Source organism: Lepus europaeus, chromosome 18 (assembly GCF_033115175.1).
Source record: "Lepus europaeus isolate LE1 chromosome 18, mLepTim1.pri, whole genome shotgun sequence".
Taxonomy (NCBI): domain Eukaryota; kingdom Metazoa; phylum Chordata; class Mammalia; order Lagomorpha; family Leporidae; genus Lepus; species Lepus europaeus.
This window is the reverse complement of record NC_084844.1, coordinates 394,799-414,140: the sequence shown is the minus strand read 5'-3', so window position 1 is coordinate 414,140 and position 19,342 is coordinate 394,799. Positions and strand designations below refer to the sequence as shown.

The following is a 19,342-nucleotide window of genomic DNA, read 5'->3' as shown; positions in this document are numbered from 1 at the left end:
TCAACCAGATAGCAAACCAGCAAGGAAACAACAGGGTTAACTGACACTACAGACCAAATGGACCCAACAGGTGTCTACAGAACTTTCCATCCTACAGACGCAGAATACACACTCTTCTCAGCAGTGCGTGGAACCACAGGTCAGGCCATAAATCAAGTCTCAGCAAATTCAAAAAAACAAATCATACCATGCATCTTCTCTGACCACAATGGAACGAAGCTGGAATTCAACAACTCAGGAATCTCTAGAGCATGTGCAAACACGTGGAGCCTGGACCGCATGCTCCCGAATGAACAGTGGGTCATAGAAGAAATCAAAAGAGAAAGTAAACTGTTGATATATATATATATATATATATATATATACTATTGAACTCTTAGTACAGAGTTAATCTTCTGTGTATAAAGTTAATTGAAAATAGATCTTAGTAAAAAATAAGAATGGGAATAGGAGAGGAGGGAGAAGGGTGGGAGTGTGGGTATAGTGGGAAGAATCACTATCACTATGTTCCTGAAGTTGTATTTATGAAGTGCGTGGTTTTTATACCTTAAATGAAAGGTTTCTGGGAAAAATATGAAATTTTAAAAAGGAAAAAATGAGAAAATAAAAACTTTAAAGACCTATTTATATGAAACACAGAGTGACAGGGAGAGGGAGAGAGAGATCTTCTATCCACTGGTTCCCTCCCCAAATGGCTACAAAAGCCAGGGCTGGGGCAGGAGCTCCATCCTGGTTTCCCCTGTGGGTGGCAGGGGTCCAAGCACTGGGCCATCTTCCACTGCTTTCCCAGGTGCATCAACAGGGAGCTGGATTGGAAGCAGAGCCACCAGGACTTGAACTGGTGCTCCAAACAGGATGCCAGTATCACACGTGGCAACTGCTTAACTCACTATACTACAGTGCTGGCTCCAGAATTCTAGAATTGTTTTAACTAGTTTTCCACCCCAAACTTTTAATTTTGTGTCCCTAAAACACTTTTCTGCCTCCGTAGAGGGGCCTGATTTTGGTCTGTCATTAACTCCGCCTAGTTCCATCTACCACTTCCCTGGGCTGTCTGGATGCCTTACGCGGAGTGTGGCTTGGGGGCTGCTGAGGAGGGACACTTCCCAAACCCGCGGAGGACTTCACAAAGGGACGCTTGACCAAGACCTGGGCAGGGTGTGAGGAAGCCCGAGGTGGCCTTGCTGACGAGGGAACAAAGAGCTCATCTCACCCTCCTCCCCACTTCCCATCTCAGGGGCTCCCCTTGGCAAATCCCAAGCCAAAGGCCCACTGGTTACTAGAGGGGGACCGGTCAGCCCCAGGCGGAGCATGGTGGATGGGTGGAGGTTGGATATGAAGGAGAAGCTGCAGGCACTGGGTGCAGCCCTTGGGAAAACCCGTTCCACTCTCCCTCCACCTGTCCCGGCCACTCCCAGCTCCTGGGCTCACCTCCTTCCTGCTTTGGTTTATACTGTACCCCAAATCATCTTTTTAAAAAAAGCATTAGCTGGCACTGTGGCTCACTAGGCTAATCCTCCACCTGTGGCGCTGGCACCCCAGGTTCTAGTCCTGGTTGGGGCGCCAGTTCTGTTCCGATTGCTCTTCTTCCAGTCCAGCTCTCTGCTGTGGCCAGGGAGGGCAGTGGAGGATGGCCCAGGTCCTTGGGCCCTGCACCCACATGGGAGACCAGGAGGAAGCACCTGGCTCCTGGCTTCAAATCAGTGCAGCGCCGGCCGTGGCGGCCATTTGGGGGGTGAACCAACAGAAAGAAGACCTTTCTCTCTGTCTCTCTCTCTCACTGTCAAAAAATAAAAATAAAAAATAATAAAAAATAGCATTATAGTTCATACCCCATAAAATGCACTCCACTAATCGTTCAGGAACCTTGGGATGTCTTGAATCTGCAAGGGCTCCTGTTAACTCTCAAAGGAAAGGACTTCCTGGCCTGGTACCTGCACACCAGGCTCTTCACTCAAGCACCTGTCCTCACGGAGGATCCTAAGCTCACAGGTGGTTCTCTGCATGGCCCCTCAGGTGTAAGTATGGGCTGTCACGAGTTGAGTGAGAGAAGATAACTGAGGATGGACTTCAACCCAGAGAGGTGGGGTCACAATAACAGAAGAGCTCCGCGCCCAGGACCGGACGACCACGTGGGGGAAGCAGACATGGCCCAGGTGCATCCCGGCGGCATTCAGGCACCGGTGACAGAGCAAAGCCTCCGGAGAGAGAACAGTTTCCACACAAACAATGGGAACTGGGGCCAGCGCTGTGGCGTAGTGGGTAAAACCACTGCAGTGCCGGCATCCCGTATAGGTGTTGGTTCGAGTTCCGGCTGCTCCACTTTTGATCCAGCTCTCTGCTATGGCCTGGGAAAGCAGTGGAAGATGGCCCAAGTCCTTGGGCCCCTGCACCCGCATGGAAGACCGGGAAGAGGCACCTGGCTCCTGGCTTCGGAGCCGTTGTGGCCATCAGGGGAGTGAACCGGTGGATGGAAGACCTCTCTTTCTCTCTCTCTGCTTCTGCTTCTCTCTCTGTGTAGTTCTGACTTTCAAATAAATAAATAAAAAGAATAGGAACCAAAATGGCCTTGAAGTTGTGAACATCAAAGCTGAAGCTGGTGGGGCTGGTGCTGTGGCATAGCGGGTAAAGCCACCGCCTGCAGTGCCAGCATCCCATATGGGCGCCGGTTCTAGTCCTGGCTGCTCCACTTCCGATCCAGCTCTCTGCTATGGCCTGGGAAAGCAGCAGATGGCCCAAGTCCTTGGGCCCCTGTACCACATGGGAAGACCCGGAGGAAGCTCCTGGCTCCTGGCTTCAGATCGGCACAGCTCCGGCTATTGCGGCCAGTTGGGGAGTGAACCATCTGATGGAAGACTTCTCTCTCTCTCTCTCTCTCTCTGCCTCTTCTTCTCTCTCTGTGTAACGGTGGCTTTCAAATATATAAATAAATCTTAAGAAAAAATAGTAATTCTCTTTTTTTAAAAAAAAAAAAAAGCTGGCCGGTGCTGTGGCTCACTAGGCTAATCCTCTGCCTACAGCGCCGGCACCCTGGATTCTCGGGGCGCCGGATTCTGTCCTGGTTGCCCCTTTTCCAGGCCAGCTCTCTGCTGTGGCCCAGGAGTGCAGTGGAGGATGGCCCAAATGCTTGGGCCCTGCACCCGTATGGGAGACCAGGAGGAGGCGCCTGGCTCCTGGCTTTGGATCAGCGTGATGCGCTGGCTGCAGTGCGCCGGCCGCAGCGGCCATTGGAGGGTGAACCAACGGAAAAGGAAGACCTTTCTCTCTGTCTCTCTCTCACTGTCCACTCTGCCTGTCAAAAAAAAAAAAAAAAAAAAAAAAAAAGAAAGAAAAGAAAAAGCTGAGGCTGGCAAGCAGAGGATCCGCTCTGCACCTGGGATCCAGGCCTTGGCCTCTGCTGCCCTGGAGCCCGGCCCTCGGAGTGCTCCCCATCAGAACCTGGCCCCTGTGCTGAGGGAAGCTCAGGCCACACCAGTGGGCCTGCTCAACAGTGTCTGCTGAGCCCACAGTCCAGTCGTCCCGGTGAGTGCCAAGTGCAGGGGTGAATGACCCCAGCAGAGCAGGGGTCAGGCCCCAGGGCCACCGGTGGAGCCCGCTCCCACAAGCCTGGCACCTCAGTCTGGTTGCCTCTAAGGTGCAGGGTCCCTGCCTCCCTACAGGAACCGAGGATCCCGCGGGTGGGGCTGCCGGCCTCTTAGAAAAGGCATCTCTAACCTCAGTGGGTGTCTCAGGGCTGGCAGCAGGCAGGCAGGGGCGGAGCCGCAGGCAGCCTGGTGGGGGCAGCTGAGTCCTGCCCTGCCCCGGGCCTCCTGCTGCCAGCTTCCTTTTGAGAGGCACAGGACGAGAGTCAGAGAGAGACAGGTTCAAGTCCCCTCTGCCACTTCCTGGTGGAGTTCAGGAGCCCCTGACGGGACGCCTTCAAAGGATGGAATGAGGTTGGCCCCAGCGCACTGGACGAGGTGATAGGCGGTATTCCCCGAATATCTCCTACACCCTCCCTTAATGTGTGAGGGCAGTTTGCCCAGGACCGGACGCCAGCGTTCACAGGAGTGGCGTTTAGCCTGGTGGTTAAGCAGCCTGGGTTTGATTCCCGGCTCCAGCTCCCGGCTCCAGCTTCCTGCCAGTGCAGACCCTGGGAAGCAGTGGTGATGGCTCCTGCCGCCCACCCTCCCTGGGAGACCTGGATAACGGTCGCGGCGCCCACCTTCCACCTGATCCAGCTCTGGCTGTTGTGGGCATTTGGAGAGTGAACCAGCAGATGGGGGAGCTCTCTGCTCCTATTTAAAATAACTTGCATTTTTAAAGCAAGGTCATCGCAGTGGGGGAGGGGCGTCAGGGATTAATGAGGAGGGCAGGGGGAGGTGGTGGTACATGCAGCCCCTTCAGCACACAGGGTGCGTGTGTGCATGTGGCTGGCCCGTGCATGGGTGTGCACAGGCCTGGGCGTGTCTGGAAGCTCCCTCCCCACACTGGGTGGGGACAGCTGCCTCTTATCAGCTCCAGAGCTTATCTCTGACCTGAACCTGGCTGGGACAAGGCCCCTCCTCCCCACCGTGTGTCTGAGTGTTTGACCCCTACCTGGCTGGGACAAAGAGCCCCCCCCTCACGTCCGAGTGTCCGACAGGCACCTGCTGGGACAAGGAGTCCCTGGCCTGTCTGGGCTGTGCCTGCACCGTCCTGAGATACCCTCCCTGGTGGGCCCCTCCTTCACTTCGTGCAGGGAACTCGGGCTCCCAGCGGCAGCGTCCAGTTGGGTCTGTTGGGGTCCCGGGTCTGTGCACACGCTCAGTGGACATGGGAGCCCCTGCACCCCTTACCTGGGGGAGCGGGACCAGGGCTGGGCTCCCACTCAGCCCGCGGGCTGTGGTAGAGCAGCTCTGGACCAGGCCCGGGGGAGGGAGCTGGACACCGGCCAGCTGGGGAGGGCCCCCCTCCCTGAGCGGCCGTGGGAGCTTAAGAGGCCCCGGGAGCGCGGGAGCGGGAGCGCGCGCCTGAGCGTCTGCCCAGAGGCCGCAGGCCGCGCAGCGGACTGGCCCCGCTAGGTCCCAGGACTGGTGTCCGGCGCCGCGGCCGCCAATGGAGCAGCTACTGCGCGCCGAGCTGCGCACCGCGACCCTGCGGGCCTTTGGCAGCCCCAGCGCCGGCGGCTGCATCAGCGAGGGCCGCGCCTACGACACCGACGCGGGCCCCGTGTTTGTCAAGGTCAACCGCAGGACGCAGGTGCGCGGCCGCGCGGGTGGGCGAGGACCCGGGGCCCGGGGCGCAGGGGGCGTTTCCCGACCGGCCCGCGGCGCCGACAGCGGGCCCTGGAGGCCGAGGAGTCTGTGGTCCCCGCGGCTCGCGGAGGGCTCCCGTCGGCCCTGAGGACAGAGGAACCGGGCTCCCGGGTCCGGCTCCCTCACAGCCAAGCCCCTCTCGCCCATTTCCAGTCCCGGCTTCACAGGGGGGTTTCCAAAAGCCGAGACCCCCCCCCTCCCCCAGCGCTTGCAGCAGGTGCTGTGACAACGCAGGCCCAGGCCCGGGCGCCCTCTGCCGGCCGGCCGCGGACTCGCCCCGGCAGCTTGGCTGGTTCCCGGGCCTTCTCCCACCCTGCAGACCCTTGCCACCCGAGGCCCCGCTGAATTAAAGGGCGGGGTTCTTTTCCTGTGAGGCGGAAGTTGCTTCCGTCTCATTCACAGGGCTTACTTTTTTTTTTTTTTTTTTTAAGATTTATTTATTTGGAATACTGCTCAGCGGTAAAACAACAACAAAAATGAAATCTTGTCTTCTGCAACAAAATGGATGCCATTGGAAACCGTTATACTTAGTGAAATAAGCCAAGCCCCAAAAAGACAAATACCTAGGTTCTCCCTGATCTGTGGTAACTAATAGGGTAATGGAAATGTAATGTATAGGAATGAAATTGACATTTTGAGATTTGACTGTTTTTTAAAAAATCGATTCATTTATTTGAAAGACAGAGTTGCAGAGAGAATAGAGATAAAGTTAGATAGAGAGAGAGAGAGAAAAAGAAAGATCTTCCATCTGGATGGCCACAACAGCCAGAGCTGGGCCCATCTGAAGCCAAGAGCCAGAAGTTTCTTCCAGGTCTCCCACGGGGGTGCAGGGGCCCAAGGTCTGTTGCTTTCTCAGGCCATAGCAAAGGGCTGGAGCAGAAGAGGAGCAGCTAGGACTTGAACCGGCGCCCACGTGGGATGCCGGCGCTGTAGGCTGAGGCTCTACCTCACTGTGACCCAGTGCTGGCCCTGAGATTTGGATGATTGTTTACAGCCTTATTTATACTGTTGAGGAACAATGGTATTTTTCCTCATAAAAAAGAGATTATTTATTTATTTGAAAGGCAGTTACAGAGAGAGACCCAGAGAGGTCTTCCATCTGCTGGTTCACTCCTCAAATGGCCACAATGGCTGGAGCTGAGCCAGTCTGGAGCCAGGAACCTCATCCAGGTCTCCCATGTGGGTGCAGGGGCCCAGGTACTTGGGCCATCTTCCGCTGATTTCCCAGGGAGCTGGATTAGAAGTGAAGCAGCCGAGACTCGGACCAGTGCCCATGTGGGATGCTGACACTGCAGGCGGCGCCTTTACCTGCTACGCCACAGCGCCAGCCCCAGAGTTTGCTTTTTTTTTTTTTTCAGATCTATTCATTTTCATTTACTTACTTACTCACTTATTTATTTTAAAATATTTATTTATTTATTTGAAAGTCAGAGCTACACAGAGAGAGAAGGAGAGGCAGAGAGAGAGAGAGAGAGGTCTTCCATCCACTAGTTCACTCCCTAATTGGCTACAATGCCTGGAGCTGCGCCGATCTGAAGCCAGGATCCAGGAGCCTTCTCTGGGTCTCCCATGTGGGTGTAGGGGCCCAAGGACTTGGGCCATCTTTCACTGCTTTTCCCAGGCCACAGGAGAGAGCTGGATTGGAAGTGGATCAGCCGGGACTCAAATTGACGCCCATATGGGATGCCGACACTGCAGGCGGCAGCTTTACCTGCTATGCCACAGTGCCAGCCCCTAAGATTTATTTATTTATTTGAAAGGCTGAGTTACAGAGAGGCAGAGAGGCAGAGAGAGAGAGAGAGAGAGAGAGCGAGGTCTCCATCTGCTGATTCACTCCCCAATGGCTGCAATGGCCTGAGCTGAGCTGATCCAAAGCCAGGAGCCTGGGGCTTCCTCCGGGTTTTCCACGTGGATGCAGGAGCCCAAGGACTTGGGCCATCTTCTGCTGCTTTTCCAGGCACATTAGGTGGTCACTGGATCTGAAGTGGAGGAGCTGGAACTCGAACCAGTGCCCATATGGGATGCTGGGACTACAGGTGGTGGCTTTACTTGCTATGCCACAGCACCAGCTCCCAGGGTTTGGTTTTTTGAAACATGCAATTCTATAGGCAGAGGTAGCCCCAGACACACTAATGACATGTGTTTTAGGCAGAGGTGGAGTGTTCATATGGTGAGAGTTCACCTAATGTGAAATTGAGGTATTTTGCCAATATTCTCCAAGCAGGAGACCCCTGGGGCCCCAAGGAGACTTGGCGGAAGGTTGGATATGTGGCTCCTTCTCAGCTCACCCTTCCTGCTGGACCAGAGGCGAGGCTCCTCCCTGCCCCATCTGTGGCCTGATCTACCTCAGGGCCTGGGCCACATTTGCCCTGGCTGCTTGAGGCTGCTGTCCCCAACGAGGCAGCGAGGAAGGCGAGTAACCTGGGGGGATCCAGGCCCAGCCCTGGAGCCCCGGTTAACTCAGGTCTCCTGTACCTCCTGTTTCCCCCTGGCACCCCCTGGTGTCCCCAGCACAGCCTCGTCTCTCACAGCAAGTCTCGCTGTAGGGCAGCAGCATCCTGCCCCCGAGACCCTCAGACCATGGGCTGACCTCATCCCTGCAGCCCCTCCTGTCTGAAGGGCCCACTTGTACCCCGCTTTCCGTGAGCCCCCCAGGCTGACTGGCAGAGGCTCCTGCCGGTGTCCCTGCCTAGGGAGCTGACAAGCCTCACGGCGGTGTTTGGACACAGGCCCGGCAGATGTTTGAGGGGGAGATGGCCAGCCTGGAGGCTCTGCGCAGCACCGGCCTGCTGAGGGTGCCTCGGCCCGTGAAGGTGATCGACCTGCCGGAAGGTGGGGCTGCCTTTGTGATGGAGCACTTGAAGATGAGGAGCTTAAGCAGGTGAGTGTGTGGGAGAGGCTCACAGTGATACATGTAGATGGAGACACGTGCGTGGGGAGAGACACACGTGCACAGGGATAGACACACAGATGCGCACACGGAAGGAGACACACACACGGACAGAGAGAAACGGAGAAAGACAGGGAGAGGCAAACTGATGGGCTGGGGACAGAGAGACGCACGCAAAGAGCAAGAGAGGCAGAAACAGAGAGGCAGAGGGCAGCAGGCGGGAGCAGCCTGGTGCTGAGCCATGGGGCGGGGCCCTGAAGCCGCTCTGCTCTGGGTGAGCCTGGCTGTGTGCAGGCTGCATGAAGCCAGCTCTGCTCTGGTGCTATTGCCCTGTGGGTGAGCATGAAGCCCACTCTGCTCTGGTGCTATTGCCCTGTGGGTGAGCATGAAGCCCACTCTGCTCTTGTGTGGTCGCCCTGTGGGTGAGCATGAAGCCCGCTCCGCTCTGGTGCTATTGCCCTGTGGGTGAGCATGAAGCCCACTCTGCTCTGGTGCTATTGCCCTGTGGGTGAGCATGAAGCCCGCTCTGCTCTTGTGCGGTCATGAGCCTGGCTGTGTGCAGGCTGTGTGAAGCCCGCTCCGCTCTCATGCAGGGACCCTGTGGGTGAGCTTGGCTGTGTGCAGGCTTTGTGACGTGAGTGTATTTCCCACCACTGCTCTGTGCACTGAACTGCTGTGGCTCAATTTGGACAGGATGCATCCGACCTGTCAATCACCTTGAGTCTTTAGATTTTTCCTAATTATTAGAGCTGTACATACTCATGTGTGAGCTGTGAGAAGTCCAGGCCTAAGTAAGGAGGAAAGGAGGCTGCCCACAATCTATCAGCCAGCGGTGGCTGTTGGTGACACCTGGGTATGTGACTGTCCCCTCTGTCTTTTTCCCATGTGATTTACATTTTGTAAAAAAGATTATTTATTTGAAAGTTAGAGTTACACAGAGAGAGAAGGAGAGGGAGGTGAGAGAGAGAGAGAGAGAGAAAGAGAGAGAGAGAGAGAGAGAGAGGTCTTCTATCCTCTGGTTCACTCCCCAATTGGCCTCAACAGCCGGAGCTGAGCCAATCTGAAGCCAGGAGCCAGGAGCTCCTTCCAGGTCTCCCATGTGAGTGCAGGAGTCCAAGCACTTGGGCCATCTTCCACTGCTTTCCCAGGCCATAGCAGAGAACTGGATTGGAAGTGGAGCAGCTGGGACTAGAACTGGTGCCCATATGGGATGCCGCGCTGCAGGCGGAGGATTAACCTACTGTGCCATGGTGCCTGGGAGGTGGCTTTTCACCTGCTGTTACTTTTAGAGCATTTCCCCTGATTCCCACGTCGTGCTAAGACCTGTTGCCATCCCTCTTGGGGCTGTTGCACTGCCTTGTTTCTGGGAAGAGTCACTGCCTGGCAGAGAGGGTGGCTTCAAGGCATCTACACACTTCTCAGAGTGGAGCATGCTGGGGGAGTCATTTCTTGTTGGTTATTTTAATTGGCTACATTTCTTCTTTCCTAAGTCAGGCGTCAAAACTGGGAGACCAGATGGCCGAGTTGCACCTTTACAACCAGAAGCTCCGGGAGAAGGTGACAAAGGAGGAGAACACAGTGGGTACGTGCAGCTGGCTCTGTGTGCCCATGGCCGGGGACAGAGAGGGACGGGCAGGGCAGTGGGGGCCTGCAGCTGGCTGTGTGTGCCCGTGGCTGGGGAGGAGCTGAGAGGGGAGGGGAGGGCAGTGGGGGCCTGCAGCTGGCTGTGTGCCCATGGCTGGGGAGGAGCTGAGAGGGGAGGGGAGGGCAGTGGGGGCCTGCAGCTGGCTGTGTGTGCCCGTGGCTGGGGAGGAGCTGAGAGGGGAGGGGAGGGCAGTGGGGGCCTGTAGCTGGTGTGTGCCCATGGCTGGGGAGGAGCTGAGAGGGGAGGGGAGGGCAGTGGGGGCCTGCAGCTGGCTGTGTGTGCCCTTGGCCAGGGACAGGGAGGGGCAGGGAGGGCAGTGGGGGCCTGCAGCTGGCTCTGTGTGCCTGCAGCCCAGGCCCCTCTGCTGCTTCCCTCTGGCATTCTGGTAACAGGCTTAACTGTACGCTGTCTCCTTTTCCACAACATTCTGGAAATATAGTCACAGGAAGGGCTTTGATGGAGAGAATGAGCTCATGGAATTGGTGCTCGAGGAGGTGGTGGCATCCTGGCAGATCCAAGGCTGGCCAACCACTACCGACTGGAGCGAATTGCAGAGGCTGGCCGCCGAGAGGAAGGCCAGCGGCTCTCTCATGCCGAGCTCTCTCCTGACAGGGCGGAGGGCTGAGGGTGCAGATCCCCCCTACGTGAGCAAGTTCGGCTTCCACACAGTGACCTGCTGTGGCTTTATCCCGCAGGTGAGTCACCTGGCCCCTCGAGTGTGACACAGTGCCAGTCCTCCAGGCTCCAGCGAGACGGAGCTCCTGGTGTCTGGAAGCAGAGTGGGTGCTGTGGCATCTGGGATGGGCAGAGCACCTGCAGAGGGCCCTGAGCTCAGCGGGCAGGGTGGCATTCCAGGCAGGGGGAAGAGCAGTTGCAAAGGGACTGAAGGGTGTGGGGGTGGGGAGCATGATGGGCTGGACTTCCAGAAGTGGGGTACAGTGGAGACACTCCCCTAATGACCTCTGTACACCACTGTAAAGTGTACAACCTGGCAGTTTCAGTAGTGTACTCCTGGTGTCAAGCAAGCACCACCACTATCTAGTTCTAGAACATTCTCACCAAAAGCAGTGCCCAGGAGCAGCCACTCCCCACTTCCCTGTCCCCAGCCCCTGGCAGCCACTAGTCTGCTTTCTCTATGTGCACCTGTTCTGCACATTTCGTATGAATGGAAGAATGTGACCTGTAACCCTTTGTGTCTGGCTCATCCCTCTTAGCATGATGTTCCCAAGGGTCATACATGTTGTAGCGTGTACCAGAGGTTCCTTCCTCTCTGTGGCTCAGTCATGCTGGGGCTCTTGATTCGCTGTCATGGAACCCATGACGTTCCTAGGAATGCTTTTCTCTGGTCGGTCCTGACCCGAACCTGGCCCTGGCCCCTGTTCTGCTGGACAGAAGAAATGTCCATGGACAAGGGAAACGCTCTCCTGTCCGGGTCCTCCTTGAAGCCTGCCCTGGCCAGCTGATGCCCTGTGGACAGTGACCAGGCTCTTCCTGTCCCAGCCAACAGCAGCTCCGCTGGGGTCACACCTGTCTCACAGGCATAGTCTTGGTTGTCCCGGCAGGCGTGGCTGGGTGTGGCCGGCGAGCCTGCTCTGGATGCCACGTTTGAGAGCTGCAGGTGAGGAGGGGTCCAGAGACGGTGACCCAGCGTAGCAGATTTGCGAATATCCAAGAACTCAGAAGCAGAGTCTGCACGGCACCCCAGTGTGTAAGCGGGTGAGAATGTAGCAGAGGTAGGTCAGCCGGCAGGACGGGGTGAGGGCCTTGGGCAACACCTGGTCCACCACCTTTGGACCACAGGAGTGTCCTCCTCAGCCATCAGCCAGCCCCAAGTTCCAGAACTTCCGACTCAGGAGGACTGAGTGGGTCCTGGGGTAGAGCGATGCTGAGCCGGGGGCTTCTCAGACACCTGGTCTTGAGGCCCCGTTGGGAGCTCCAGCCCGGCCGGCTGTGGCCACTGGGGCATGTTGTGCACTATTTAAGTGCTTTGCCTGGCTCTACGCACCTGGTTGCCACCGTTGGTAATGTCATTGATCCATTTATGAGGAAACTGGTGCTCAGAGGCCAGGTAATGCTCCTGGACCAGCAAGGACGTGGAGGAGCCAGGGTCCCAGTGCTAAACCTGTGTCCTTCCTCAGGAGGACCAGAGTGGACACTGGGGCCCGGGCAGGAAACGGGAAACGACGAGGTGTCCATGGACCCGGGGTCCTGACGGGTGGGCTGCAGGGAGGGGGCTTCCCATCCTGCCCTTGGCTGCACTCACACCAGGGGCTGAGCCCCGCCAAGCCTCCCCAGCATAGAGAGGCCTCCGAGGGGATGCCTACTGACTGGAAAATCTGCCGGCCCATTTCCCATGGTGGTCTCCAGAAGACCGTCCCCTGTGGACGTCACAAGTGACCTCTGTAAAATTAGCTTGGCACCCTTCTCTCCTGGGGTGCAGCTGGCAGCAGTTTGGTGTGTTGTGGCAGACAAGTCCACTGTGCACCCGTACTGCCACCCAGGTAGAGAGAACACTGCTCACCCCAGAGTCTCCTGCGCCCTCTGTAACCTCGCCTCCCTGCCCTTCCCTGCTTTTGGGCGACCACGGCTCTGTTTTCTGTCACTGAGGTGCAATTGCATTTTGTGGAATTTAAGTGGAGCTGCAGATATGGGACGTTTTTGGTGTTGCCTCTCTCAGTCAGTGCAATCATTCTAACATTGATCATTATTTTATCCATCTTGCATGTGTCAAAAGCCTGTTCCATTGTGTGGATCAAACACAATTTGTTTATCCATGCACCTTTTTTCTCTTTTAAAGATTTATTTATTTATTTGAAGGGGCGAGTGACAGAGAGGAGAAGTAGAGGGAAGGAGAGATCTTCCACTCGCTGTTTTACTCCTCCGAATGCCTGCAGCAGCTGGGCTGAAGCCAGGAGGTGGGAAGTCCATCCAGCTGGGTCTTGAACCAGTGCCCATACTGGGTGCTGGTACTGCAGGCGGCAGCTTAACCTGCTGCACCACGGTGCCAGCCCCAACTTTTCAAGTTAATTTCTGTAGATGGGAGTTCAGTTTGTACGCGTGGGTAGTGGAGTGCTACAGTGCTGTTGTTGAGCAGGCCACGCTGTTCCCACTGAACTGTGGCACCTGTGGCACAAAGCGAGTTTGTCAGTATGCAGAGGTGTGTGCTCCATCGCTCATCTCTCTTAAGGCTGGTGTCACACTGTCTTGAATACTGTAGCTTTGTAAGTCTGTAGGAGGTCACTGTGGCTGCCTGTGATACCAGCATCCCACAGGGCTCCGCTTAGTGTTCCAGCTGCTCTACTTCTGGTCCAGCTCCCTGCTAATGTGCCTGGAAAGCTGTGGAGGATGACCACGTGCTCAGGCCCCTGTATCCATGTAGAAGACCTGGAAGAAGTTCTTGGCTTCCACCTGGCCCAGCCTTGGCCATTGAGACCATCTGGGGAGTGAACCAGCAGATGGAAGACCTCTCTCTGTAACTCTGACTTTCAAGTAAATAAATAATTTTTTTTTGACAGGAAGAGTTAGACAGTGTGTGAGAGAGAGACAGAGAGAAAGGTCTTCCTTCCGTTGGTTCATCCCCCAAATGGCCGCTACAGCCAGCACTGTGCCGGTCCGAAGCCAGGAGCCAGGTGCTTCCTCCTGGTCTCCCAAGCACTTGGGCCATCCTCCACTGCCCTCCCGGGCCATAGCAGAGAGCTGGACTGGAAGAGGAGCAATTGGGACAAAATCCTGTGCCCCAACCGGGACTAGAACCTGGGGTGCCAGTGCCGTAGGCGGAGGATTAGCCAAGTGAGCCGTGGCGCCGGCCCAATAAATAAATCTTAAAAAAAAAAAAAAAAAGAAGAAAAATTAACTGCTGGCTTAACTGCTAGGCCACATGCCTACTCCCACAGTTTTTTTTTTTTTTGACAATTTATTTACTTATTTGAAAGTCAGAGTTACACAGAGAGAGAAGGAGAGGCAGAGAGAGAGAGAGAGAGAGAGAGAGAGAGAGAGAGATCTTCTATCTGCTGGTTCACTCCCCAATTGGCTGCAATGGCTGGAGCTGTGCTGATCCGAAGTCAGGAGCCAGGAGCTTCCTCTGGGTCTTCCCACGAGGGTGCAGGGGCCCAAGGACTTGGGCCATCTTCCACTATCCTCCCAGGCCATAGTAGAGAGCTGGATCAGAGATAGAGCATTGGCGCCCGTATGGGATGCCGGCACAGCACAGGCCCCCACAATTACTTTTTTTTTTTTTAAGATTTATTTATGTATTTGAAAGTCAGAGTTACACAGAGAGAGGAGAGGCAGAGAGAGATGGAGAGAGAAGTCTTCCATCTGATGGTTCACTCCCCGATTGGCCACAATGGCCAGAGCTGAGCCAATCTGAAGCCAGGAGCCAGGAGCTTCTTCTAGGTTTCCCATGTGGGTGCAGGGGCCCAAGCACTCGGGCCATCTTCTGCTTTACCAGGCTATAGCAGAGAGCTGGATGGGAAGTAGAACAGCCGGGACTTGAACCGGTGCCCATATGGGATGCCGGCACTGCAGGCAGTGGCTTTACCCACAGCGCCGGCCCCGAGAGAGATTGTTTTTCCATCTGCTGACTCATTTCCCAAATGGCCGCAATAGCCAGGGTGGGCCAGGCCGAAACCAGGAGCTAGGAGCTCTTCTGGGTCTCCCACGTGGGTGCAGAGGCCCAAGCAATGGACCATCCTCCGCTGCTTTCCCAGGTGCATTAGCAGGGAGCTGGCTCAGAAGTGGAGCAGGTGGAACTCAAACTGGTGCCCATACAGGATGCTGGCATCATGAGTGTTGGTTTTACCTCCTGTGCCACAATGCCAGCCCTGCAATCTTCTTTTCTTTTTTCTTTTTATTTGAAAGTCACCACCCTGATAGCTGCCAATGGTCAGATCCAGGCCAGGTCGAAGCCAGGAGATTCTTCCAGGTCTCCCATGTGGTTAGCAGGAGCCCAAGCACTTGGCCATCTTCTGCTGCTTTTCCCAAGCCATTAGCAGGGAGCTGATCACAAGTAGAATAGCTGGGACTAGAACTGGCGGCCATATGGGATGCTGGCGTTGAAGGTGGTGGCTTTACCTGCTTACACCACAATCCTGGCCCCTGAGAGCTTCTTTTCTAACAGCTATTTAGTGCTATAAATTTCCCCTAAAGATGCTTTAGTGGAATCCCTGTTATAAGTCAGATTTTCATTTTCATTCAACTCAAAGTATTTAACTTTTCCTTTAGATTTCTTTCTTAACCATAGACTTTAGAAATGTGTTAGTTTTGAATCATTTGGGGATTTCCCAGTGCTCTTTCTGTTGACTTCTAACTTAACTCTGTGGGATGGGATAATATGCAGTGACTCAGGTAATGCAGGTGGAACTCAAACTGTGGCCGGGAATGTGGTGTCTTGGTCAGGCGAGGCTCTCGCACTGCTGAGCCGGGTGCTCTGCAGATGTGAATTTTCTGCTTAGGTGAAAGTGTTGTTGAAATTGACATGCTTGCAGTTTTCCCATCTGCTTGCTGTATCAGCTGTTGCAAGAAGAGTTGAAATTTGGCAATGTCTGTCAGCTGGAGCTGCCATTCAAAATACCAGAGCCTGGGCAGCTTAAACGACAGACAGTGACTTCCATGGTTCTGGAGTCCAGGAAGTGCAAGGTCAAGGCTCTGGCTTCCCACTGTGTGCACAAGATGTGAGCCTCACCCTTATAGCTGCATTTAATTTTAATTACCCCCAAAGCCCTGTCTCCAAATAGTCACCTTAGGGTTTGGGCTTCAGCCTAGGCCTTTGAGGGTGGGCACCACATCCCAGTCCATAACAGGCCATGTTTGTGGATTTAACCATTTCTTCTAACTTATACTTCTTAATTTTTATTTATTTGTAAGGAAGAGAGAGGGAGAGGCAGTTGGGGAGAGAGTGAATTTCCACATTCTGGCCCACTCCACAAATGCCCACAGTAGCCATGGCTGGGCCAATTCAAAGTCAGGAGTCAGGAACTCAATCCAGGTCTCTCATGTGGGTGTCAGGGACCATCACCTGTTTCCTCCCAGGGTCCATGGTGAAAGAAGATGGACCTGGGAGGGAGCTGGGACTCGAACCCAGGCACTCCAATATTGGATGTGGGTGTCCAAAGCAGCAGCTTAAGTGCTGTGCCAAACACCTGCCCCAGGTTTAGCTGTTTCTCCCTGCAATATTTTAAAAGATTTATTTTACGTGTGTGAGAGAGAGAGAGAGAGAGAGAGAGAGAGAGAGGGAAATTGAATCCCATGGGTTTTAAGAACCAGGTCCTTCATGTCCTGGAACAGAATCCTGAACATTTCTGGCCTCATATCAACACTAGCTTAAGTGCTGCAGGACACCTGTGGGCATAGGCAAAAATCAAGCTTCCTAAAACTGAAATCAACTCCTTGTGATATCTGACTCCCAAACTACCTAAGAGATTAAAAACGTGGCTTTACTAATAAACTGAATATACTGTCTGCATAGCAAAATTACTGTTCCCTATTCGACCTCCACTTTCTTTGACATTACTGGGGCAAAGGTGATCCAAATCACCTCAGAAGTCCAAGCGAGAGAGTCAGTCTTCTATCCACTGGTTCACTTCCCAAAAAATGCAATGGCCAGAGCTGAGCCAATCCAAAGCCAGGAGCCAGGAGCTTCTTCCGGGTCTTCCACGTACGTGGGTGCAGGGGCCTAGGGACTTGGACCATCTTCTGATTCTTTCCCAGGGGCAGTAGCAGGGAGTTGGATCAGAAGTGGAGCATCCGTGACTCAAACTGGTGCCCATGTGGGACGCTGGCACTGCAGACTGGGGCTTTAACCTGCTGTACCACAGCGCCAGCCGCTTTCTCTGCAATTTTTAAAAATATTTTCTTATTTATTTGAAAGAGTGACAGAGGGAGAGAATAGAGAGATCTCCCATCTGCCAGTTCATTCCCCAGATGCCCACAATGACCTGGGCTGGGCCCAAACCAGCAGCCAGAAACTCTATCCAGATCTCCTGCAGGGTGGCAGGGACCCAGGTACTTGGACCATTTTCTGCTGCTTTCCCAGGTGCGTTAGCAGGAAACTGGATTGGAAGTGGAGGAGCTGGGACCTGATATGGGTTGTGGGCTTCCCAAGCGGTGGCTTAACCACCATGCCCGCCCCTTTCAGTTTCATCAGTTTTACTTTCGTATATTTTGCGCTGTATTAAAGGCACGCATGTTTAGGGTTATCATGTGTTGTGCAGCACATGTGACCTCCTGTTCATTGTGAAATGACTTTACATTTGGTGAGATCGTTTACTCTGAACGACTTTGCAGGTGTGCAGGTTGCCACTCCAGCTTCCTTCACACTAGTTAACAGGGTATCTTTTCTGTCCTTGCAACCGCTGCCTGTTTATGTATGAAGTGCAGTCCTGCACACCACTTGTGGTTGAGTCCAGCTTTACTGTTCTGCCAATCCCTTTAGCTAGAGCATTTTTGGACATTTTTATGTTTGTTGATAGTTAGACTTGAGTGTATCTGTTGTTTGTGTGTGTTGCCAGTTCTTTGTCTCCATTTTCCCCTTTGTCTGCCTTCCTTTGGAAGAGCTGCGTATGTGACGCCCGCCTCAGCCTGCTTGCTGGCCGGCCCTTGTCCTAGGGCCTGGGCGGACGGCATGCGCTGTCCCGTGGCTGCAGCGAGTGGCTTTGTCCCTTCTTCCACTGCCCAGGTGAATGAGTGGCATGACGACTGGCCAACCTTTTTCACCCAGCACCGGCTCCAGGCGCAGCTGGACCTCATCGAGAAAGACTATGGCGACCGAGAGGCACGAGAGCTGTGGTCGAGGTTACAGGTGGGCCCTGCGGCCACTTCTCTGGGAGACAGGCCGTTCTCTCACCCCTGGGAGAGCCGAGGGACTCTGTGTAGAACTGGGGAAGTGGCGCACACATCAGGGGCCGACTACGAGCCTGGCAGGAACGGGAGAGGGGTGGGATCTGAGGACCAGCATGGCCCCCTGGGGTATTTAACCTGACCTCCTGCCTGTGGAGCCCAGGGGCCCCGCCGTCCCTATCTCCTGGTTACTGACAGCTGCCCACTCAGCCTGCGTTCCCCTCTGTCTTAGCGGTTATGTCTCACCCCAGGATGGGCCCCCGGAGTTCCCCAGGGCCAGGTCTCAAAACCTGACTCTGAAGTCCTGCTGTAGCCCAGGGAGAGCCGGCTTCTTGACCTCATGGATGAAGTGGCCGGCCGGGCGGAGAGGAGCAGTGACAGGGCAGTGGGGAGGGCTGTGTCCTCTGCTGTGGCCGCTGGAGCCGGGGAAGTGGGATGCGCGCAGAGCGGAGAGGGGCTGCCTCCGGCCGCGACAGGGCACTGGGCACGACCCTCCCTCTCGCAGATGAGGATCCCGGCTCTGTTCTGCGGCCTGGAGGTGGTCCCCGCCCTGCTGCACGGTGACCTCTGGTCGGGGAACGCGGCGGAGGACGACGCGGGGCCCGTGGTCTTCGACCCGGCCTCCTTCTACGGCCACTCTGAGTTCGAGCTGGCCATCGCCCTGCTGTTCGGCGGCTTCCCCAGGGCCTTCTTCGCCGCCTACCACCGCAAGGTGCCCAAGGCGCCGGGCTCCGAGCAGCGGCTGCTGCTCTACCAGCTCTTCAACCTCCTCAACCACTGGAACCACTTCGGGCGCAGCTACCGCTCGGCCGCGCTGGGCGCCATGCGCAGGCTGCTGGCCTAGCCGCGGGCCGGGACCCCCGCACCCCGCCGCGGCCCAGGTGGAGCCCTCCCGGGAACGGCCTCCGGGGGCGGCCCCGATACGCGCTAACCCAGGGCAGCACCCCCTAGAGCGGCAGCTGGCGGGGTAGGGGGAGCAGGGGCGCCGATGGGACACCCGTCCCCTGCCGACCGCGCCGCCAGGGCTGTGCGCGGCCCACTGACCCTGCGTGGCTGACACGCGCACCTGGCCGCGCGCGGCCGCCTTCTCTCGAGGGACGAAGCTCCGGGCACGGCTTGCTCGCAGCAGGTGCATCCCTGGGACCCCAATGCTTCCCCCCCCCGGGGGCAGCAGCTCTGCCACTCACCGGGGGCCCCCAGATCGAGCTGAGGGCTCCCAGCTTCGTCCAGGCCCAGCCCCGGCTGTTGCGGGTATGTGGGGGGAGGGGTGATCCAGTGGACAGAGGCTTTCTTTCTCTCTTTGCCTTTCAAATAAATAAACCTTAAACATGGAAGCCACCTCTGGGTGGGGGTCCATCGCGTGCTTCCTGCTCCGCCAGCGCTCACCTGGGCCTGGGGTCTCCGGGGGGGTTGCTTTTCCCAGGTCCAGTGGGCGTCGGGCGCCCACGGCTCGCGCCGGACCGCAGTGCGGGGCGGCCCTGGTGCTGGGGACCGCGGGCGGTCGTGGCCCCGCCCCGGCACCCAGGCCCCGCCCCACCCCAGGGCTCAGACCCCGCCCGGCCACGCCCTCAGGCCCCACCCAGCCGCTGGCCTGTCCTCAGACCACGCCCCAAACAAGCCCCGCCCAGGTCCCGCCCCCAGCATCAGCCCCGCCCCGGGCTCGCCCCTCCACTGCCTGGGCCGGATCGGAGCACG

General features: G+C 56.1%; 1 protein-coding gene across 1 annotated transcript; it reads left to right on the top strand.

The window, feature by feature from the left end:
- The first annotated feature begins 4,970 nt into the window (after positions 1 to 4,970).
- On the top strand, positions 4,971 to 18,981 carry FN3K (fructosamine 3 kinase). The gene is made up of 6 exons (XM_062216925.1): positions 4,971 to 5,220; positions 8,006 to 8,157; positions 9,657 to 9,748; positions 10,424 to 10,506; positions 17,487 to 17,609; positions 18,153 to 18,981. Exons 1-6 carry the CDS (start codon positions 5,077 to 5,079, stop codon positions 18,489 to 18,491), a joined length of 933 nt encoding a protein of 310 aa, XP_062072909.1. The 5' UTR covers positions 4,971 to 5,076; the 3' UTR covers positions 18,492 to 18,981.
- Positions 18,982 to 19,342: the final 361 nt, after the last annotated feature.

Coding starts and splice junctions, on each gene's coding strand:
- FN3K (XM_062216925.1), top strand. CDS start 5,077: ATGGAGCAGCTACTGCGCGCCGAGCTGCGCACCGCGACCCTGCGGGCC. Junction 5,221..8,005: donor AGGTCAACCGCAGGACGCAG/GTGCGCGGCCGC, acceptor GTTTGGACACAG/GCCCGGCAGATGTTTGAGGG. Junction 10,507..17,486: donor GCTGTGGCTTTATCCCGCAG/GTGAGTCACCTG, acceptor TCCACTGCCCAG/GTGAATGAGTGGCATGACGA.